This window comes from Hetaerina americana, unplaced genomic scaffold (assembly GCF_022747635.1).
Source record: "Hetaerina americana unplaced genomic scaffold, ioHetAmer1.1.p SCAF_8, whole genome shotgun sequence".
Lineage (NCBI taxonomy): Eukaryota > Metazoa > Arthropoda > Insecta > Odonata > Calopterygidae > Hetaerina > Hetaerina americana.
In genome coordinates, this window is record NW_027287427.1 from 37,357,549 (window position 1) to 37,382,641 (window position 25,093).

General features: G+C 37.3%; 1 protein-coding gene across 1 annotated transcript in view; it reads right to left on the minus strand.

The window, feature by feature from the left end:
* Positions 1–22,477, minus strand: part of LOC139697985 (protein mesh-like) — a 42,509-nt gene extending 20,032 nt beyond the window's left edge. The window contains exons 1-3 of the mRNA XM_071596840.1: positions 22,261–22,477; positions 2,683–2,924; positions 283–418 (exon numbers count right to left, since the gene is read on the minus strand). Of these exons, the coding sequence (XP_071452941.1) occupies positions 283–418; positions 2,683–2,924; positions 22,261–22,477 (595 nt within the window). The remainder of the gene's footprint in view (positions 1–282; positions 419–2,682; positions 2,925–22,260) is intronic.
* Positions 22,478–25,093: the final 2,616 nt, after the last annotated feature.

Sequence of the window (25,093 nt, forward strand, 5' to 3'; positions counted from 1 at the left end):
GATTATCATCTTTTGGATTATTTTCGACACCAGGTACACCTAACCTAGCTGAACAGAACAATTATTCTTGGAAGATAAACATATTCCAATGAGCGCTAATCAGTGGAGTGCATTTGAGAGTCCCTTAGTCAGATGCAAAATATTCGTTCTCCAGTTTGATTTACAATTTGAATAATGAGGTCCTTCATTTTGTATTACATTCATATTTTTCATAGATAATTACATTAACACACATACAATCCATGTACATTTTCAATGATACTGCCCGTTCATGCTACTTACCTATTCTGCATTTACTGAAGAAAATTCCAATGAATGATGGATCATTTCGCTTGGGCCATTCCTTAATCGGAAAATCAAGTGGATATGTGTAATGCTCAGGGGGATCACTGAATTCCAGGTGGCCATGCATGGTCAACTAGAAAAAGAAAGATTAGTTATGAAATCAAGTGACTATGAATTCCATGACAGCTTCCTTCATTGATGAAGATAAAGTGCTCAAAAGGTTTTTCATTGAAAGACAATTTTTAACATGAGTATTCAACATGGTACACACAAATATTTTGTATAAATGAGGCTCATTAATTTGATACAGTGAAAAATAAGCATAGTTACTTGAAATCCAGCTCCCATCTCCCTCTCTGGGCATGCCCACCCTCCTATGACCTGAAATTTAGTCATAGAAACAAGACACACCAATGATCTAACTCATGCCGTAGCCCAATACTGCATTTTATCACCTTGACTCATGCTCCAGCCTACAATTCTGCACCTTATCCCACCAAATAATGCCTGCCCTATTTATAAGTCATCACTGATGGAAATCCAGCACCTTAGTCACTTGAAGTGTGGCACAAAGGCCAACAACTGTCTTCACATTAAGGGATACAAAATTCTATATCCAATCTTAGAGAGCCAGCACAAAGGGTACATGATTGAAGACCCTCTCATCTCCCATCTAACAGGCAAGGAGCATCCTTCCAACAACAGCTCCATTGAACTTGGGATACTAGGATTTTGTTGAAGTGATTCATCTCTGCTCAACATTAAAGCAGATATATCATTATCTCCTAGGATCATGTACCTTAAAATAGTCCCATGGAGCTCAATCAAATTCCATTATTTACAATATCCTATGTCTTAACTTTGGTAATGTTTGCCCATGTATTGAACTCCATTAATTATATTGTAATACTACTTTGCACTTTGTTATGCTTATTATTATATTGCTTCTATATAGATAATAAAAACACAGAAATTCCATAATTAATTTAGTTTGTTGACCATAGTTTTGTCACTATGTGGCATCATCAGGTGAAGGTACAATGTCAGCCAAGGTATATATACACTCAGGAAGACAGAGCAGGTGGCGGAGTGAAAGGGTGGAGGATTTGGAGAGATACGCTTAGATAAAGGGTTGATAGGCAGCTCATTGGGGCTTGATGGTACTGTGTGGTCAAGGGAAATGGGAAACAAAAGGATAGGAGGCAATAGCAGGAAGGATACAATAGCTCATTAACCAGGAAGGGCGGGGTCTCCTTAGAATGCATGTGAGTGCTTATCTCTAATTTTTTAAGTTATCTAATCTTGGACCCTTTTTTCTCCATATGTAGTATCTTGGTTTGGAAAACATGTATCAATAGGTGTTTAGCAAACTCAAATGTGAATCAGTTGTTTTTGAAGCAGGCTAATTTTTTTTTCATTCTTATGCTGAATGTTCTTCCAGTTTACTCAATGCATATGCCATTATGTCTCCTTCTAAAAGACAAACTACCTGAACAGGAGTTTCAGAAATAACTTTGCAGCTTCCACATAAAATAACTTATTTATTTTCTACTAGTTTCGCTACACTGTAGCATCTTCAGGAACGTACAAAAAAAAAACTCCTGTTCGCAATGGATTTCCACAAAGTCTCGGCCTCAACCATCAGTCACAAACTACCTGGCCTACTTGAGAGTCGCAGGTATATCACACAGGATGTCACTATCTCTGTGAGTGCCTTGTAAAACGTTTTTTGCAAAGAACCTTGAAATCTCCTAAGAAAACATTTATATTAGTTGATTTGTGTCAAATATTTATTGCATTACTTATAATAAATATTTATGCTACAGCAAACATCTACCAAAAGACAATATTCTCACTTCTCTTCTGTATGCTTTATGTCTCTACTTGAGTAATGGGGAAAATATTTCGTAAAATGAATTAACTCCATGGCATTAATTTAAGAGCTCCCCCTTTTCATGATCTTGTCCAGACATGTGTTGAAAATGAGAGGAGAACAATCTGAATAAATAATCAGCTTCTGATGCAGATGAGTGCTGATGCTGAGAAAGTCAATGCCATTCATTTAAAATCCCTCACAATTATTGGCTTCTACCCAGGAAAGCTTCAGGCAATGCCATTGAGCTAGATCCACATATGTTTTTTGGCAAAACAGGACTATGAATTCCATTACTTTAGGAAAAGGTATTTGAAAAGAAAACTTGAATCTGAAATCATTTGCACAATTTTGTTCTTCAAGGCTTAGCAGGCATGAACATGTACTTTCCATTTACACATTTCCACAATCAAATATTTGATTTGCAGAAATATAAACACCAATAATGAAATGATTTTACTCAAAACAGGAATGCCTTTAGATATAATTTCATTAGGGAATTTACTTCTTTAACATAAACTTACTCTTGTGTAGTTGAATCTGAAACCAAAGAAAGGGAGCTGGAAGTTGAAGTTCTTGTGGATCTGAGGGTTTGAAGAGTGGATATCCCTCTGATAATCTCCATAGTTTTGATCTCCTCCCTTGTCAAAGTACCAATACATGAACTCTTTTCTGATCTCCCTCAACCTTGCCTCTGTAATCACATATGCAACTTCGTCGCCAGAGATTGTGTGGTCTGGAGGCGCCACTCTGCTGTGTAGAGAATCTAGGCAAAAAGAAGAGAATTGAGAGATTCAATAGCTTTGATAATAATTATAAAACTCAAAACTTTAATTATTTTACACTAAGATAATTGAAGCAAATATGAAGTCAGTGCCATCACACATGGCCCAGCTTTACACTATACAAACAATTCACTGTCCAACATCATACCCTGTCCAAAATCACATTATTTCCTACTTCTTACCCAGTTCAATATCATACCCTGGCAAACATCGCACTTTTACAGTACAACCTACACACTGTCCACATCACTTACAAACCATTATCACATACATTGTAGAGTTTTTCACCCAATCCTTAGTCCAGCGGATACCTTACATCTATTCTTTTAACTACTTACAATTAATAGAAAGGGCTCAAAAAACACCCCAGATAGCTATTCCATTCAACATACTTTTATTTAAAAAAATGAAGACTTTTTTCCATTTGTTTTTTTTGTCCTTATATTTATTTTAAAACGATGATTTTTTTCCCTTGGTTGGGAGAAGAGTCTTGGGTTTTCTATTTTATTCCTTTATCTTCCCATTCTTCATCATTTTGAACTGTTCTATGCATAGCACCTAACCTACCCCTATTTCTACCTTTTTACAAACTCCTTCAGTTCAGATTTCCCAACATGTTCATTATTTTATCTGAACTTTTATGCCTACCAAGTAGATGTCTGGCTCCCTTTCAGTGCACTATTTCTAACTTATTAATATACCCCACCTTATATGGGTCCCAAATTTGGAATGTAAGTTCTATCATAGGGCAAACCAGGACCTTATAAGCTCTTCCTTTTATGGCTATCTTACTTCCATTTTAATTTCTCAATACACAATAAAGTACTATAAATGCCTCAAACTGTTCTCCAAACTGAATTCCCCACCTAAGTTCCCTAGTTAGGTAAACAATGAAATATGAGTAGCTACTGCTATTTGAGTTTCTATCTCCAAAAAGAATGCAAATATTCTGATGTATGTTCTTTTTATTTGAATGAGTTATAAATGTTTGCATGCACTTACTATGTTAACACCAATATTTTTTACTATAGCCCAGTCATCCTAGAAATCTTGGCAAAATTGCAAAAATACTGCCAACATACTTTATGACTATTTTAAAACATTATAACAAATATTTCTTTAATTTGTGCTGAACACTTTTCCCTTTATTAAAAAAAGGAACACAGCTCAATCACTAATATGCCTTGCCTTAAACTTTTATTTTTAATAGCCTAAAGTATCTTTATATCTCAACATGCTGCCAATAATTTTTTCCTTCCATATCACATAATAGTTATTAAATATGAGAAATTTTATTTTGAAAAACTCACTTAATTTGACTGTTATTGGAGCATAGATCTCATAACTGCTAGTCGGGCATACTAAGCAGCTACACCCCCAAGGCATCTACATGCAAGCTCAATTTGAATTCTAGTCACTAAAATCAAGGGATAATAAGATGGAAAATTTGTACATGATGGTACATTTATTTATTCATCTTCATTAAAATGTGTACAATTACTGTTTATAGGCATCTGCTCAAGTGGCCAGGTAGAATATGGGTCCATTGATTAGAATGTCCCAGGTTCAAATTCTCTGATTCCTTTGGACTACCCCATGTGGTGGAATTATCTAGAGACTAGAAACTTGGATTAAAACATTGATGACCTGAGGACAGGAACTGGCCATCCATGAATGAGTTTAGTCCACTCACCATAGTGTTTAGTTCAAGGTGCATTTTATCCTTAACTATCAGTACCAACTTGCAGCTTACTTACTGCAGAGGATTTCTGTTAGTGGTGGGATGGTGATCTAGAGGGTGCAGGGCTTCTGACTTTTAGGCTCCAATTCAAATGTTATAGAAATGCCTTAGGGTATCCCCATCTAAAATCTAATTCCTGGACAAAGAACTGAGTGAGAAATCACCGATGAAATGGTGAAAGGAAATGGAACCATGAATGTGTGAATTCATTATGATTATGTATGTACCAAGCATATAATTGCTCTTGTTTTCTTTTTAATTGCTTAAAATTTTGAGCTGTGGTTGCTCAGTGGGTGTGGCTACTGACTGACGAACCTGGGTTTGATTCTTCATGATGCCTCTGGGCACCTTCAGCTTCAACCAAGCAGTGTCATTTTTCCCAGAATCAAATTTTTCAGGGAAACTATAGGTGGCACAGGGAAAGAAACTAGTCCCCACCCTGATGTATAAACTTCATGTGTCACTGGACTGAGTACTAGGTGAGATTTACTATAACATATCAAACAAACTATTAGGTTGATTACCTTAGCTTTCTGGCCACTTGGGATTTTGTCTTATAATATTTTCAGTGATTTGAAGTCCCATGCTATTCTCTTGTATGCACTGTTGCATCTGCCAATGATTGCATTGATAAATTGGGTAGCATGTTAGCGGGTGGTGTTCAGCCACTGACCAGTGGTGCTAAGTGCAAATGCCTTTGGATAATACCATTTAAAGATTCAAGTGATTTAATTTTCTAGTTACTATAAGTTCATTACAAATCAGATGGTAGCACAGGGAAAGGTTCCCTTACCTGGATTCTAAATTTCCCATAACTAAAGGTTTAGTTTGGAGGTGAACTCTTATCCTCATTATAAAAATCACCCTTACATTTCTGTAAATCATTAACAATTACTTATGTAGAGCAAGGTTTTGCACTAACTCCAATGCTTCCACAAATACTTCAGGAAATATTAGAAACCACCCATGTTGAACCCAAATCTGCAGTTTCAAAAGAAAGTCATTTGAGGTCTAACAAGGCATAACTAGTTTTGAGTGAACTGCAATATTATTTATAAGCTAACACATAAAAATTCCTAGTTTTTATGGGAAATTATTAAATTTGGCATTCGTACAAGAGGTATCATGTACAAATCTGAAATGTATAGGTCTGAAAAATTGTTTTGAATTTTACTTTTGCATTTCATTAAAATTTTTAAAGAATGCAAATAACTTTTATTGAAGCTAAGTTGTCTAAATTGTCTTCTTCCACCAAATCCGACCATAGTTATCAACCTGAAGGTTAATTTAATAGGTGAGGGTAGTGCTTAACTTACACTGAGCCAAATAGCATGTGACATTCACAAATCAGGGTACGGGGTAGTTCCTTTCCTTGTATTGCCCATAGTTTCCTAGGAAGATCTGGTACCCAAAAAAAATTACACAGCTTGAGTGTGGGCTCTCCAGTTAGTAGTTCAACTCTCTGTCCACTGGATTACCATATCCCACCTCCCATGTCTCCTCTGTTTACTCAAAATTTCTAAATGATGAAATGACAACAAGAGCTACTTATAATTTTCAGTGCAACCGTATAGCTTAGTTTTATTAGGTACTTATTTTGAGACCTTTGCATTGTAAGCAGACCTAGAAGTGGAAAGTTATGAATGTTTTCCCAAAATTTTATCATTAAAATCCAATCATATCTTGTCAGACACCATTGAATAATTTCTAACCTACTCACACTGTCTAGAAAGGCATCAATCTGTAAATTATCTTACTTCCTTTTCTCAGAAGCCAGACATTTTCTCATATAAAGCATCTTTTAACATACTACTATCCTTATTCTCCAATTTCCTGTCATTTTTTCAAAATTTTCCTTTACCTCCTCTGTTTTCCCTTACTTATCTCTTCATTTACTTTTCCTTTTATCAAGGGCATTCAGCCAATATTTTCAGGTGGGGTTTTGATTCAATGGAAGCGTTTTTGATTTGAATTTTATTTTTTATAGGTTTTGGATAGACAATAAAACTAATAAATGCTATACTCTATCACATTCTTCCATTTTATTTAAGTTTATTAACTCCTACTTCCTATTTATGGCTGAAATAATTTATAGTTTAATTGTATTTACCATTAAATTGAAAAAAATCATTGAATAAGTGAATAATGATAAATATTGTACAACTTTCCCACTGAAATAATGCTTTGATATATTCTCTAACATATACTGAATGCAACTGTACTGGTCCTCTTATACTTTATTTTAAGCCAAGAGTACTTGGGTAAAGAATAGACTAATGTCTTCACTCCACACAGAATGTGGTATTTATAATTAACCACTAGGTATTTATAATGATGTAAGCAACAGGTATACAGGAATGATGCAGACTCATGTTTAAAAAAATTAATTCTCTTATTTTATTGGAGATATATTAAATTGTAGATAATTTTAAATCAGGGAGCAGTGAATTACATACCATTTATGGAAAAACCAACCAACACATTATGGCATTCTCGCTAAGTACTAAATATTTTCATATGAATTTTATGTATTAAACTTATTTAAAGTAGAGTCCGACTGTTTATCAATGATAAAAAAGATTAGAATTCCAACAAATAGAAAATTTGTATTTGAGTAATTACCATATTTTCCCATTGATAACGTGCGTGTTATCAACACAAAAATGTTCAGATGATTTAAAAAATGACGATGCGCGTTATGCAATGAAAATTGAAAAAAATCAAACACGTATTTTTTGCATACACTATATATAATTTTTACGCGCATATAAATATATATATATATACTTTTATTATATATATATATTTCTATGTATATATATATATATAAATATATATATATAAAATATAGTGTATGCAATATATATATATATATATATATATATATATATATATATATATATATATATATATATATATATATATATATATATATATATATACGATTGTACGGAAAAACTCACACGAGCGGCACAATAATGGGCTGACACAAAATAACACAAATAGAAAAGAATAGACACATTTAAAAGAACACTCACACGGTAAATTGTTCGAGCTTTCGGCCCTCTCAGAGGCCTTCTTCAAGAGTCTCTCTTGAAGAAGGCCTCTGAGCCAAGAATAGAGGCCTCTCTTGAAGAAGGCCTCTATTCTTTTCTATTTGTGTTATATTGTGTCAGCCCATTATATATATATATATATATATATATATATATTGCATATATATAATATATATATATATATATATATATATATATATATATATATATATATATATATATATATATATATATATATATATATATATATAATATATATGCAACATAAACAACATGCAACAAAAATTATATATATATATAACATAAACACAGTAATCAACCCGAAGGTTGGTTTAGTAGGTGATGGTAGAGTTCACCCAGTACTAAGCCCTATACGGCATGTGAAAATTCACATATCAGGCTAGGGGGGCCAGTTCCTTTCCCTGTGCCAGTTATGGTTTCCCAGGAAGACCTGGTACCTGAAAAATCACTTTAGCTTGGGTGGAGCTGCAGGTGCCCAGAGTGCCTTGCCCGGGAATCGAACCCGGGACCCTCCGATCAGCAGTCCAACGCTCTACCCACTGGACTACCACAACCCACATATATGTATATGGAAATATATACATCTCTCTCTATATATATACACATACAGATGCGCAGCATCTATACATGTTCAACATAACTATGAAGCCCTGGGGCCACGGTATCTATACAAATTCATGATTAATACTAAGTTATGGGTGCGCCTTATACATAAGGTGCGCGTTATCGATGGGAAAATACCGCACATTGCCTCTTTTCAGTTATGGTGGGGATGCACAGTAGTTCATGGGTAGATCATTAGGCTACTGACCAGAGGATCCAGGTTTGATTACCAGACAAACCTTTGGGAACCCTCAGCTTCACCCAAACTGTATGATTTTTTGGGTAGCAGAACTTCCTGGGAAACCATAGACATCACAGGGAAAGGAACTGGCCCTTCCTCCCTGATGTGTGAATTTCACATGCTGCTGGGCTTAGTACTGGGTAAACTCAACCATTTTTAACAAACAAACCATCAGGTTGATAAATGTGTTTGTAATTTATGAATCAAAACACAAACAAGATCATGTGCTCCTATAATGCAATAAGTACCATACATACAATGTCCATGAGATAATGCCTGTATCACAAAATCTTTTTCCTTTAAATTCCCTAGAAATTCCATGTCAAAGGATGCCTCGGTGGCTAGCTAAGGCACTCCGAGATATCATGGGATCTGGGTTTTAATCCTGGTTGAGGCAAATGTAATTTACACTAGAAAAAATAGATTGCATTTCAGTGCATATCAATGGATAACTTAATTAAAGTAACTGTTGTGGCATTTCCTGCAATTCTTTCACATGCTGCTGGCATGGCAGCATAAGCTCCTAGGTTTCGGATGTCATTTGCATTGTCATTTTAAGCAGTAGTAGTTACACCTCAATCGGAAGTGGTAAGCAATGTAGACAATGTAACTTCTTCATGCATAAGACTCAAGAAAGAACACCTCAAAGTCATCAACTCATCACAAGACCCTGAGAAAACTTTAAACACAATGCCAAAGTTTTTGCAAATCTTTTCCTTCAATAAATAGTTATTTTAAGTCATTTACTCCCTCCTCTTTGTGAAAGCTTCTTTCACACAGTGCAACTTTTCTGGTGCTGTCCTGCTTTGCCCATCTTCACTTGAAACATTTTCTAGAAAGAACAGATAGTAACAATTTTCCACTACATAAGTTTGATTTTACAACTGAGTCTCAATGTATTACATCTTCTTCACCTGAAAATTAAACTTATCAAGTGGAAAATTGTTACTATTTGCTCTTTATTATGTTCGATTTCCACCACATCATGCCTGAAACTATTCAATTTCTTAGAGAGGTTAGCTGTTTAATCTAACTGCTCCATTATATTTAAATTATAGAATCTTCTTGTACCTAATATACTGATTTATTCTCATTGCCACTAAAAAAAACACAGTAATCAACCAAAAGGTGAGATGATAGGCAAGGTAAAGAACTCATGAGCCCACCTAATACTAGTTGTAATACCAATGGTATTTGAAATTCACAAATCTGGGTAGGAGAGCCAGTTCCCTTCCCTTTTTCACTGCCTGTGGTTTCCCATGAAGATATGATATCCACAAAAACATCTTGGGTGAACCTGCAGGTGTCCAGAGGCAATGGAATGGAACCTGGGCCCTCCAGTCAATAGATCTCTACTGAGACTCTAGCAATGAAGGTGCAAATCCATCAAGTCAGAAAGTATGCATATGTTACTACATTAAAGAACCATAGAGCAAAAGAAGATTAAGAGTGCCAAGGAAAAGCTAGGTGAAAGGCAGTCTAAGAGATATCAATTTGGCAATGATATGCATAAAAATTACTTTAAAAGTAGAAATCAAAATTTGCCCTACCTAAATTTTGTCGAGTATGATACTCTGTGTCATTAGAATAGGAATGAGAACAACTGAAGGGCTCCTGGAAAAGTGCTATAATCAGCTATATTTGTACTTACTGTAGGAAATAATAAAAAAATACTTGTTTTTTTTGCTGTCATTTTTGCTCAAAATAATTCATTTATGGGCCACAATTGAAGTTTAGACTTTCCTTGAACTCACTTGTCCTTATTTTATTTATTTTTGTGGTAAATATCATCACAATGCAACTATTTAAATATTGTATAATACTTAAATTGCTACGTTTGATACTACTTGGTTTAAAATTTCAATTGCAATGTTATACAATGTTTTTGATTAAGGTTTTTCTCATTAAGGCAATAATTGAATACAATAGTTTTTAAACTGTGAACTCAATAATATTTAAAATCTTCCGCACCATTATTATGCTCAAAATAAAATAAAAGTGAACTGTTTTAAGACCAGTGATGTGGTTGGTAACATACTTAGCAGCTAACCTAAATGCTACAGATTTCAATCCTGATTTCGGTGTAAATGCAGTGTTGTCATGTAATGAACTTTCATCAGTTGATATTACAGAGTGTAATAACCATTAGAGAACTTGAAAACCCTAATATGCTACATACTGAGGTACAAAGAAAAATATGCATGATAAGGATCGTTATAGACCAAAAAGTATTGCCGCTTATTGTTACATTCAAAATAAAAGAAAAATGTACTTTGAAAGGATGTCACTCTGGCCACTTTTGTCGTGGAGTAAAGTATTACACAGATTCTGAAGGGTTCATGTATGCACTATTCACATGGCACAAATGCATCGATACAAGAGAAAATCATGTGAAGGGGCCAAAATACAAAGCAAAATGTTTATTTGGTCTATTTTCAGCAACTGTACACAAAAAACTGTTGACGACAAGTATATGAAAATTCCACTATCATCAAGAGACATCGATGCATTCACAAAATCTTTATCACAGACAGGTCTCACATTATTAATAGTCTCTTACTTGTATAAAAAAATTACCTTATGGGTGAGAAAATTGCATTAAAATTTCTTTATTTTGGGGTTGTTTTAACCAAAGGCAAAACCCTTACAATGAGGCTAGGAAAATATAAACATTTTACTTCTGCTTACAGAGTACTGATTCATGACAATTGTCCTCAAAATTTCCATCTGCTGCAATCTATTACTTCTATTCTCCTAGCCTTCATCAAAGGATGGCCTTTGGCATAATGCTAAAGGTTCAAAACAACCCTGAAATGATGAACTTTGCACACAATTTTGACACTCACAATAAAAAAAATATTTTTACAAAAGAATATGAATTTTCATGACAAAAATTAATAATTCGTGGAATCTGTGGCAAAGATTTTATTAATGTATCACTATTAATTGGCAATTAAAGCATCGGCAGTATGTTTATACATCTCTTTCTTTGTGGTGACAGTATTGTCAGTTTGAAAGCAACAGTTTACACCCCACGATAATTGCAGAAATTTGACCAAATGTGCATTTCATCTTGTTTTTTGGTCCCTTTGCATGGTTTTTCTTGTTGATACGTATTAATGTGAAGCTAAACAAAATGAATTTATAAACATTGACAAATAAATTTACTGAGTACCATTTCCTAATTTAAATTAAACAAATTAAATGTGTGATAAGTTTTGATATTTTACTCAGTAATTATATTTCTATCAATATAAAGATGGAATTTCACAAACTTAAGACTTCTACAGTCAATTTGTAGATGCACGTATGTGTATTTAGTGTGTGCATAAAGCGTTTGGAATCTGATTCATAATTTGCCCTATGACAAACATAAACAGAATAACAACTTTTCAAAGCCCATAGTTCTGCCTTTTTGAATCCAACAGGGCTGTTGTGTACTATTCACAAGTAACGCAGTGGTACATACACATATATAGTATGCAACAATAAGATGGAGTAATTCTATTTGAATATCTAATGAACACACAGGGATACAAGTACTAAACTAGGTAAAACAACATCATTTCAATTGTGCTATGACTGCTGGGTTAAGCCATCTGAATTCAAGTGCTCATAATCTATCTTAGCATATCTCCCGAGAGAAACTAACTCAAATACTCATTTGCAATCACAATGTACAACTCTAAAGTATCAAATACCAAAAAGATAGATTTTAACCTGAGGACTTAATTAAAAGACATCCATCAAATAACCCCTGGATGTAAGTAACCCAAGGGGATTTCAGTGAATACAGCACTGGCCCTACTGACTGGAGTACATTGGCTTGATTTTGAGTGATGCTTCTGGGCATCCCTAGCTTTGCCAAGCCGTGTTATTTTCAGGGTTCTAGATCTTCCTGGAAAACCAAAAGGAAAGGAACTAGCCTTCCCACCCTGACACATGAATTCCACATAATGCATAGGTTTTAGTATCAGGTCAGTTCTATCCTGACCTTACAAACAACTTCCAAATTGATTACTGTGATTCAGGTTATTCAAATGCACCATTCAGGGAATGACGATGAAGGCTAGTAAATCAATAAAGAGAACAATATTATATTACAGAAACACATGGATAGAGCAAAGGGGAAATTATGGAGTGAAAGGAGATGGTAATCTGTTATGAGGAACGATCCTGGATTGGGAATTAGAGATAGGTGTTTTGTGTATGCACACAGAATACTAGCTTCCTACTATGACTGACAGGGATCAAATCTCAGTGATGATCTCCATTGGTTTTTCTATCTCTGCATATGTGCTAATCAAGCCACTCTACCCCTTATGTTTTAAGCTGCATATCCCTCATTTTACTTCCCTAAAAGCAGGCTAATGTCTCTCATACATAGTTCTTCGCTTAAGTCCGTACTCGGTTAGATCGGAGACTGATTTTTCAAATCTCAAAAATCTCACTCACCAATGCTGCTATGTTGGATCTCAAACAAAAAAACAGCTGACATTTTAAATACATGACATATCTAATAGCTCTGCATGTCGCACATAATGCCAGCATCAATGTAGACATTTGTCATCAACCTAGAGTACTCATACTGTAAATGAGATTTTTCCCTAGGAAAAATCAAATTATATCAAATCATTTTCAACCCATATTGAAACAATCGACCAAGAGGGGAAAAAGTAAAAAGTTGCCAATTTTCATTGTGTTTACCTGTCACCATCTATTCAAGTAATGATTCTTTTATAAGTGTATTAACATTTTCATGCTGAGTTACCTCCATAGAGTCATTACAGTTGACGAAAATGCATTGTACTGTAAGAGAGGAGGAGTAAAATAAAATGAGTCAAAATATATCCAATTATCATCTTTTGTTGGCATAGTTAAATTTTAATTCAAGGACATACGCATTTGAAAAAAACATGGCATGGCATTAAAACACCCACGCTTGTGCCAGAAACCTACATGCTTCGTGATAGCTAGCAAATAACGTAGTCATTGGCCTTTCCGAGCAGCTAGAATGAAAACTATTGCTGGAAGGCATGTGATTGTGTCCTCACAAATGCTAATTTGATAAAAAAGAAAGATTCAGACATGAACAATGAAAAACACTATATGCCAACCAGATTTAGGGTGGAACCTTACGATATAATCGTAGGGATGGAGTTAATTCCGTTTATTTCTAACTGATCGCATGTTTTGCTTCTTTTCATTCATCATCCTAAGCTGATTCACTCGAAATATCTTTCTTAAGAGCCACTCTTCCCCTCTCCCAATGAAAGATTGTTTAGTCGATGTCATCATTGGAATATGCGAGATCCGCCAACCTAACACACATTCTGAGAGTCTGCTCCGAAGAAAAAAAATTGTAAACCCCTTCGCTACAGTTCGGAGTTACGGCTTTGGAGTATATAAGGTTGCCTAAATTCGAGGAGGGGGGTTGCTGGTAAGCCTCGAAAGATCTGGCGGCCCAAGAAAGCTTATTGATATACACAAAAAACTGCTACAATAAAATTCATCGAGCGGAATCCTATCGCCCACCGGAAAGAATTGAAAAAATATGAGGTCACCTTATTGTTTTCTAGGATATGGCGGTAGTTAGAAAGTTGTGGTTGTGCTTAAAATACGAGGGAAACCTTTATGACATAGTTGGCTGCAGCGTACCGTGCACAGGGTTAATATAGCTCCCTCTAGAGCGAGAAGCGTTTCCAAAGCTTAAAACGGTGCCGGTTAGTGTGCAAGAACAGCGTGATCGTCCGTTTTCTCTACTTGTGTGGTTTATCACCCGTCAAAATGCTTTGCCAATTGAGTTAATCACGAGGTGGTGGCTTCATGAATGTAAAAAATGTACGTTCGTGTGTGCAATATTTCATAAAGGGCCCGAACGTCGTGTGACAACGATCCCAAGAGACCCCTGCCATGGACTAGTCGGTTTTTCCAGTCGACACCTACAGAAGCGCTATTGGCGGCCATGGCATCATGGCATTGACGCAGTGGCAAATGTGTTTACAAGGAGATTATTTCGTGAAGTAACTGAAGTTTTTTAACTTTCTTTTGATAATATTTCGAAAAAAAGCAGACTTTCGAACTAGAACGCACCTCGCAGTTAATTAGCAAAAGGCTAGTTACACCTTTGGTCATCCTGCTCCTCAGTATATCCACGGTTATCGACCAGGAGATCGGTTTGATACGTGAGGGAAGAGCTCTCCCAGTGTTGAGCGAAACGATTGGTGAAATTCACACATCAGGTTAGGAGAGCCAGTCCCTTTCACTGTATGGTTTCCCAGAAAGATCTGGTACCCGAAAAAACACACATCTTGGGTGGAGTAGACTTTTAGCAAGGTTCAGAACACACGAGTTAATTTATGCTACAAAGGGAGTGATTATGGCCCCCACACATTGTGGGTAGGTTAGACCACAAAGATAAGATAAAGGAAATATACTCCAGTACAAATGGATATAAATATTCGTTCTTTCCTCGGACAATAAGGAATCATAACAGTAAGAAACCAAAGTCCTAATAGAGACATTATAATTACAAACAAGATCAAGATTAAACGCTGCGTAGACATCTGGTACATTCGTAGGTGAATGCGCATGTGTGTGTTAGTTGCTAGTATATGCATTTGCATGTGCTCATGTTAAAACGGGTTTTGCATGAATATGTACATCTCTGTGGATGTGAATCGGCATGATTTTCTTAGCTTTGCTCGCGATTTTATCCTGTTTTACGGGTGGTCTCCTAACACCCCCGCCACACGTCCTTACGGTGGTCTGCGGTGTATTGTTTAGATGTAGACGTTGAGGGTGCCCATAGGCGTCTCCAGGAATTGAACCAGAGTACTCTGGTCGGCAGCCCAGCCCTCTACCAACTGGACAATGACGTCCCTGCTAATCAGTAACCTTAGCCAGGAATGGGAGCGCAGCAATCATGCACAGGTGTTGTAATCGGTTGTGAGTCATAGATAGAAAAAACTCATGGGTGACGACAAACACTGTTATCTATCGTCTTCCCTCCATCGGATTTATCTCACGTTAGTTTCGGAAGGTTTCATCCACCCAGAGAATATTGATTCTTGATCATGTTCTTGCGAATTATAAAAGAGAGTGAATTTTTGGTGCTATGGGATAAAAATTTCACAATCAATAGTTTGGGCGAGAAAAATATCGTGTTTCAAAATGCTCTCTAAGAGTCGTCAAAATTTTGTATATCGGCTCAAAAACGTTTAGCGTAATAAATTGTTAAAAGAACGGCACGATTATTTTAAGTTACCGTCTGAATTTTGTCATTGCAACAAAGAAGACAATTAAGAATAGATACAAACATCAAATCCAGCGACGGAAACTAACGTAATATGCAAAACTAAAAGTAATAAATGAGCATAAAAATAAAATACATAAATTGATCAAATAACACCAAGGGTAAAGGTGGTCTATTGGTGTGCAGCAACCTTTAAAGTTTTATTATTTCTAAAGGACCATACACTCCAATTCCATTCTGCCAGGCATTTCCTCTACGAGAAAGAAACCAATTAAATCCACGGAACCGACTCCTAGCAGTGACGCCATTTTATTTAGTCGTAAGATTACCGCTGATATCGGTTCTTAAAAGAGTCACCCGATAACTGCTACGTATATGTGATAACTATGCAATATATAAGTACGTCGATTCCTATACGTATACTAAGGATTTTACTATTTTTTTGAATACTCAACTATAATGAATAACCATCCACTGAGTTACTACTTGTTGAAAAACTATTAATGATGAAGTTTTATTTCGATAAAACAAAATAATCAGATTTGACGCGAGAAGGATGTGGTACCAAGTAATTTTATTGTTATGCCTAGCCATGTTCTCTCCTCTCTCACAGTTTAAAATATCCCATCCCGAATTAAACGGCTCCACATTCACTTTACCTGCCTCCTTAGCATATATCCCAACAATCTCCTGGGCTCCCCCTTCGTGCCTAGCACTTCCTTGTTTGTTTTCCTTTGTCCACTTCTACTCTTCCATCCTTCTCCACACCCACATTTAAAAGCATCCAGTACACCCACCGACTTGCTTTAACGATCATATTTCCTGGGCCGCACAAAATCACGATTCATAAAGTTTTAACGAGTCTTCTCGTACTCAACGCCCGCCGAAATGCGACAAATCCGCAAAAGTTGCGGATTATTCACATTTACCTCCGATGCACCCCTATATCCCGCAATGCATCCATTAATCATACCCAATTCAATTTATCAAACGCTTTTTCGAAATTTACGAGACAGACAAATACATTCTGATTGCATTCTACATACATGTATGTTCCTCTCTATTAGTGACCTCTTTACTGTTATGGCATCAAGCGTGCCTCTCCCCTTTCTGAAACCAAATTGATCATTCCCTAAGTAATTAATCATTTATCTTGCTCTCCAAAATCTTGTTGATGATCCTGAGAATCACTTTCGCTGCATGTGAAATCAAACTTATTGTCCGGTAGTCCTCACATACGAGTATGCCTACCTTTTCCTTTTTTGGAATAGGAACTAGCACTGATCGGACGAAGTCTTCCGGCAAAATTTCTCCCTCGTAAATGCTGCGAATTAGTCCGTACAAACTCTTCCTTCCACATTTTTCTAAACCTTTAAGTATTTACTCGGGTGTTTTGTCCACCACCACGCCCGTTTTGCTTTTCCATTCCCCTATTGTCCTTTTTATCTACCTCGCCATCGCGTAAGCTTGGACCTTGTAAGCTATCCACACCCACGTCATACTCTCTTTCTGTGTCTAAACTTGGTGGCCTAAGTTCTTTGCAATATACTTCCTCTATATATTCCTACAATCTCTCTAGAATTGTCCCTGGTTCAATTAATATTTCTCCCGGCTCGTCTTTGATTGTTTGCACGGATTTTTCCTTCTTACTTCCTGACAGTGCTATCTTTCACCTTCCTGCACAGCGCACTAAGTTCACCCTTCCTCTGTAAACTTGCCATATCCTTAAACTGAGTTTTCAACCTCGCTTCTTTCGTCCTATTAGGTTTCCCCAGTTTATCATTTATCTCTTTTTACTTCTTTCCGACAAATTGTGCTTGAATTCCTCCATTTCCTTCTCTCGCCTATCTTCCAAACTACGCAGTCGGAAATCCGTGGTTTACTGTTCCTACAGTTTCGTTTGCAGCTTTGATATAACTTTTTGATATGATCCCACTTTTCTTAGATTGCATCTGTCCTCATTCACAATTTTCTCTGCAGCTTGTTGGAACTCCTTTTTTAGTTCCGGTAAATGATATTACATTTCCTAAACCGTCTTTCTCGTTTTGTCCGCTTTAATCTGACGTTACCCTTCACGAGTATTGAATTAAGATCTAAATCCACATCCGCTCCCGGGAAACTGAATTAATCACGCTGCTCCTTAATCTGTGGCTAACCATAATATACCCAAACTGATGTCTTTCTAAATCCCTGAGAATTTTCCATGTTTTTGTACCACTATTGTGGTATTTAAACCAAGTGTTCGTCAAGATCAAACCCTATCTCCTGCAGAGCTCAATTGGATTCTCCGCGGGGTCACTCTTCATCCGTAAATTTTAGATCCCCACCTCACTATACCCATCTCTCCCTTCACCTACAATCGCGTTCCAGTCACCCAACACTAGCAAATAATTTCTTTCAGGAACACCCGTAAATATCTCTTCGAATTGATTGGGCACCCTGCCAACTTCTTGTCCCCCATGATTGTTTGTTGGCATGTAGACCAGAACAATGACCAACTTCGTTAGTTCAGCTTTTACTTCCACTAATAATATTCTAACACTCACCTGCTCTATGTTCACTAAGCTACTGTCTACCTTTTTGTTTAATATTATTGCCACACTTCAATGATTTCTTCCCCGCCTCTGTATATTACTCTTTAGCTATTACTTCATTAATCTCCAGTATCCATCCGTCCCGCCTCGCATACCCCTAAAATATATTTCCTCTCTCCATCTCTCACTTTATATTTTCTGATTTCCCTTTTGCTAAAATTGCCCTTACGTTCCAGGTCCCTATTCTAACTGGTTTGATCCTCAACTGTGCTGCTTATTTCGCTTTGCAAGGGATTCGTGCGATGATATCTGCAGAAGCCTAGTCTTTCTCGTTGCCAGGGATGACACAAGGTCCAGCTGGCCGTGTCCTATAGTTGCAATAATTCATACTCAAATATACGACACCTGCCTAAATAAGCAGGGTTCAGAAAAAATTTTAAAAATAAAACGCATACTTATTGGTAGTTACGAGCAACAAATATCTATTGCGACACGTGACCTATATATTTGTACTGTGGCCATTATTTTGGTCAAATTCCAAGAGTCATTCAATAGTCTGAAAGCATAATTACATCACAAGCTCGCAGTCCCTGGGCCATAAATGTTTACTTAATCCCAATGGAACTTTTAACCAATTAGACTACATTGTGCATAGATAATGATCGTCCCCGAGGTAAATGGCCTAAATAACTTCCCCTACACGTTGTCTCTGCCGCCTCATATTCAGGAGATGCCCACCTTATATATGGTTGTTTTGACCCAAATACCCTCTCTCTACCCTATTCGAACCGAAACACTTGCACGATAGTCCATGCACCCGTGTCCGAAGCAACAAGTCAGTTTATAAATCGATGCATTTGGAGTCTGCCGGTAGTAGTAAATGGTGCAGCACTTGCCTACATTAGGCAGCCGAATATTTTGTATTGCATTTAAGACTTTTCTGAAAGCTAATAACATCATTATGCAGCTTTGAGAAAGAGGCACCAGAGAACTCAGCATTACTGTTTCAAACCGAACATGTCGACAAAATCTCCGCATTTTTACATGGATGCTGCTTCCTAAGTTTCTGGATGTTCTCGTCCTTATTTAGTTTTATTCTTAGAGTAAATTGATTTACCGTTCTTTAGAATCCTAAAATCCATATATCTACAAAAGGTTTATACGAGAATTCCTAGGGTCGTGGAAGTGATTTCGCACTGTCAGGAAAGGAGTCTCCTGTCAGATCCTCGGTAGTAAAGTCTTTAGAAAACTCATATGTTGCAACAAATGCCCCAGTATAAATTTTAGCTGGCCAAGGGATCCTATAATATAAGAGTAGCTTCAGAAATAAGGATACTGACATTGTGAATGAGATAAGTTGTTACCATTCCTAGTACGGTCATGTTGCCACGGAATGCACGTCACGTCACTGGAGTTAAAATAATTATGTTATATCTATGAATGAGCTTAAATACGGTTTTCATTCTGAGAAATATTTAAGATTGTTATTCAATTATTTACTATGAATGGGGTTTAACTATCGTTTCCATTATTATAAATCTTCCATTCTCACCACTATGCCAAGGATTACCTGGAAATACGTCGAGGTTTTTCAACTTATTATAAGCATATTTTATTTTCAGGAATACACATATATCTTAGTAATTGTGGAGGTGTACGACTCAGTCAAAGATGGAAACAAAGCAATGAGGCATTCGCTGGCGCAGTGAACAGAGATCACAAGTGCAAGACAATAAAAGTCAGATTTGATTTATTTATGGCCAGATACCTGTGTGAGCTCATTATTTTGGAATAGGAAATGCACCACATGGCTGTGTTTTGTTGACGACGAAATTGTTTTCCCATTCTCCTATTTTCCATGAAGATAAACTGAGAATTCTTAGATGAATGCAGGTTCCCTGTATAAAATACGAGGTACTGCGGTCAAAATAAGAACACCTTTAAAAATCAGCGAAGAATAATACTTACTCCAAATGAACTGCACAACCTGGATAACATGAGTGCCCACAAGGGTAAGTACCCAAGACGCAAACCCAAGGGAGGGTTCATGACGCAAAGTGAACCATTAAAATTTTGGGAGGATTTAAGTGAAAAATCGTTCAAAAAGTTTTAAAATGAAGGAAAATTTGGCGAATAATTACCGAATCAGTTAATTTGAATTGGTTGAACAAAAATGTTCACCATGTTTTAACATAATAACCCTAATGACACAATAATAATAACACAACTTCTATACAATATCTATTACAACAACAAATAAATAATTAAGTCGAGCAACTTACGAGAAGAAGAGGAAAACTAATCAGGCATTTCCTGAGGCATAGCAGTTTATGGAAGACCGCTAGTGAAGGAAACAGAGACGTAAGGAATTACAGAGAAATGCCGAGGATGAACTATGAAAACCAAGCAATGGTAAATGTCGGCGCAACGAGTAATGAGGGAATTCGAACGATTTCTGTGGAGTATCCTTATTGTTCTGGATTCAAAGAATCGGTGTAGAACAGGACCTTTTCCCATAAAATATTTTATTTGATTCGGCTTCTTTTAATTTCCCCCACTGCAATCACTTGAAAAATTCACTTGAATATAACAGAGTCACCCCCTTCTTCCAGCTTTTCGCCACCACTGGCGTACGTTTTAACTTCATTTTTTTAACTGCACCTTGTATTTAACGTATTAAACTCATATTTTTTTATTGTTCCCCTCTTTGGATGCCTAAATAAACTTACTTTTGGTTAATTTTACGCGATTCAACGCGGAAGTCATGGGAAAATGATTTCATGCCGGGAACACAAATAAAAGAACACGATGAGGAAGAACGTGTCAGCGTACACTAAACTTTGGTGCAACACCCTCAATTAGCCATCAGAAATAAATTACAACAGACCAAGATGACTCGTTTTAGGGCCTGATAAGGGAGCACAGAAACACGAAAGATGACTCAATCACTCGCAACGGCCACGCCCAGAGGAAAGCATGAACAAAATGGCAGACGTGTGACTTCATGTCGGCTAAGATACACATAAAATATTATCTGAAATCGCAATTCCCCCAGCGATAAATCTTTGGCTTAGGCTCTGCACTGTGTAAATTATCCATGCCGGGTTTCCATATTATAGGATTTCTTTTTACTGAAGGAGGGCAATTAAGAGTAAAAAAAATTGACTCAGTTCGAAAGGTTCATCAGTCAAGCCTTAAAATATTCGTTTTTGAGAGAAGGTGAATGCATTTATAATGCGGGTAGGAATTTAATCAAAGCAAATATGTTACACAGCAATTATGAAAAGCGAATACTTGGTATGGGACACTTATTATCAGCTAGTTTCACGTGAATAATTGGAAACAACTGCATTCATTATCGGAATTGATGAAATAAATGTTCAGGTGAAACCTTCATTGAAGCAAATTTACGAAGGCCTAGGGCGTAGTCTGCGAAGAATTGGGCAGAAATCAACCGTTGGTGGACCAGCTTAAGCTTCAATTTACTTTGCTTTTACATAAATCATTGGCATTTCCTAGAAATACTTCCTCTATCAAAAACGGTATACTCAATCTGCCGTTCTACCCTCAACGGCTTTACATTATGAAACCTCTGTATCACCGTATCGACTACCCGACGAGGGGAAATGCCTTATCGATGATCGTTTAGGCCATTTAAAATAAATAAAACCAATAAAAAGAATACACCTCTTTGGATAGGATAGAAAGGGAAAGAAAATTCTTTCGCCAGGATAAGGCGTGCTTTCAAAGTAAAGTACATGCCGAAGAACACACTGGTGGTTTCCCGTGACATTGTCCTATTTTCTCAAAATCAAAACATAAATTGACAAGCATTTCCGAAGGAGGCGGGATAGTTAGGCACTCACCATAAGTGGAGGTGTCATATATGTTTCCGGCATGAGGTTCTAGCTCAACATTTGATCTCGCTGATGGCAAACCATCCTTGCCCTTGACTAACACACCCTTGTCCACCTGCAGTATTTCGGTGTCCGTGTCGGAGAGCTCGACCTCCGCCGTCACGGCTGCTAGGGCCAACCAGGCGAACAGGAGAACACTCCTGACGACACCCTTCCGGAGCAACATTGCTCACTTTCACCCTGCCTCTCGATCAACGTCCCTTATTCTGACGAAAACAACCGCCACACAACCTCTTCCACAGGATATACCGCCTGGAGCGAAAAAAAACAGGTTCTCCCTCACAGATTTTCACTCGAGAGCTATCACGAAACGTTCCATCGGCGATGTATTCCTTGTAGGGGCCCCCGGGTAAGGGCCAATGTCTTTTGGTCCCAAGGCGTCGCTGGTATTAGGAGTGATCTCCTAAAGGTCTAAACCTCAAGCCTCTGTCCCGACACCTGTAATCTTACTGCTACTTAGCCCAATGGATGCCGTATATAGAATGACGGAGACCGGGTTCTCTTGCACGAGACTAGTTTCCGTCTCCGTACACGCGCTGATGAAAAAATATCCGTAAGGCGCCTCCGTCGCCAGTAAATGCCCCCCTCCTACTCCTTCCAGCACACCTATCTCATTTTCGGTCTCCCTCATCCCACCGTTTTCTTGGTCACGAGCCTCCTGAGATATGATAAGAGATAAGAGATGTGTGCTATACACTCGCGCCATGGTCCGCGCTTTCGTTGACGCAGAGTTTCGTTTTTTAGCCAACATTATTTACTTTTCTTCATTTCTCTATTTTTTAAGAGAGAAATTCGTACATTTCAAGCCCACAGAACCGTTTCCCACTCCTCTTGTCTTAATATCAGTGGCGTCCTTGAAGAGATCAGGGATTACATGCTTTGCAAACTTTTTCCGGCTTATTTTTCAACGGCTTTTATGAAATTTGCGCATTTTTTTTAAGGTTGAATCGATGAGACCGTTCACACGTCAACGATTGATTCAAATAACATAAATCCATGTCTTATCTTTCCTTTGTAGAGAAAGACTACGAGAGCACAATTTTGCACCCGCATCACTGCCTCTTCGTCGTGACCTTTTTTTCACTTCAAACTCATCTGCAGGAGGTTTTTGTTTACTTTCACGTTTATTACCTACACTAAGGCATCATTTCATACCATTCTCCAGAGAAATTTTGAAATATGTGAAGCTGGATCAACGGTATTAGAAAAAGGAAAGAAGCAACAGTGAGCAGGATAGCCCAAGAAAATAAATTCCACAAGACTTAAAGAGTCTAATTACATATAACAATTGAAGTCCGGAAGTTAGGTGGCGTTACCTTAAAACATATACGTGTTTTCCGCGCCTTCATTCATATATACTATATGCATGGTGATATAACACATCGAGATTTATAGAGAGGTAGAGAGTAAAAATATAGGGAATGAAACATTTAAGGACGAACAAAATGTAATGGATTATCACGATATAATTTGAACTCTCCAGCCTGAATTAACGTGCAGGTATAAAGAAAATTTCAATGAGAATAACAATATTAATACCAAACGCAGTAAACAAGGAGAATTACTCAGCGATTAGCGGGGAACTAAATTCAGCATAAATAAAATTAATACACCTCGTAAATTCCATTCAAACAAAAACAAATTAAATGTACATAAAAATAACTATCTTTACTCACGACTCTTTGCGCTAACTGTCGCTGAATTTAGTTCTCCGGTAATGGCTACGCAATCCCTCTTATTTTCCACGTTTGTTGAACACATTATTACTTGCCATTGGAGTTTTTCTTTCTACCAATTAACAAAGTGTGTGGAATTTTACAATGAAAAAACAAACATGCCGGGGAATCGAACCCAGCACCTCACGATGCACAGTCAAGTGCTCTGCCATTTGAGTAAAAGCATCACTGAAAGAGCCTCCATGACAGTTCTTTGAGTGTATTTTGCTGGTGGCTGACTCACTCGTCGCGGCACTCATTCGCGAGATTGCTTGAAGGCGATGGGAAGGAGAAAAGACAAAGAAACACTTCTCCCGTGAATCACAAATACAGACGCATTACTGGGAGATGCACCGGGAAATGAGGAAGTAAGGTGATTGGCGCAAAGTATTCGAAACATATATTCCGGGTGTGCTTGATCTTTTAGATCACAGCATTCTATATTTTGCTGAGTTTGTAATTAAAATCTTGGCTAGAAATTATTTTTCCCCTGGCTCATTTCAATGACTTCCTTCATTAGCCGGTCCCAGTAGCTGTTGGGGTTACAAGAGTAATTTCCCGCTCTCAATATTAAACACATGATCCTGGCAGAGGCTGTATTCGGCACCGTTGATTTTTCGGTCGGAGAGGGCGTTATTAACTATTTCTTCCTTGGTATTCTGGAAAAATTCCCGGAAAATGATGAACCACGAGGGATAAGCGGACGAGGAGGACTCGTGCGACTGATTTTTCGGTCTTCTCCGGATATCTCTTTCGTGTCGAAGGTCCTTTTCAGAGCCATTTAGATGTTTCGCCCGCCGCATTCATTACTTGGAAGTTTCCTGGGATCGAGATGGTGCGGGGGCTAACGAACTGGCTTCCCACCCAGAGGGTCCGGGTTCAAATCCCGGCGGTGTTGAATACTTTTCAGAGGCATCTCGATCCCTACTTGAGGTGCTTTGTGGAGGGCACTTTGAGTGAGTACGCTGTCCGTCGGATGGGACGTTAAGCTGCGGACCCCTTGGCGCCTTTCGTAAAGAGTAGGCTAATGCCGACGCCGGGTTTCTCTCCACCCTTCATCCTTTCCT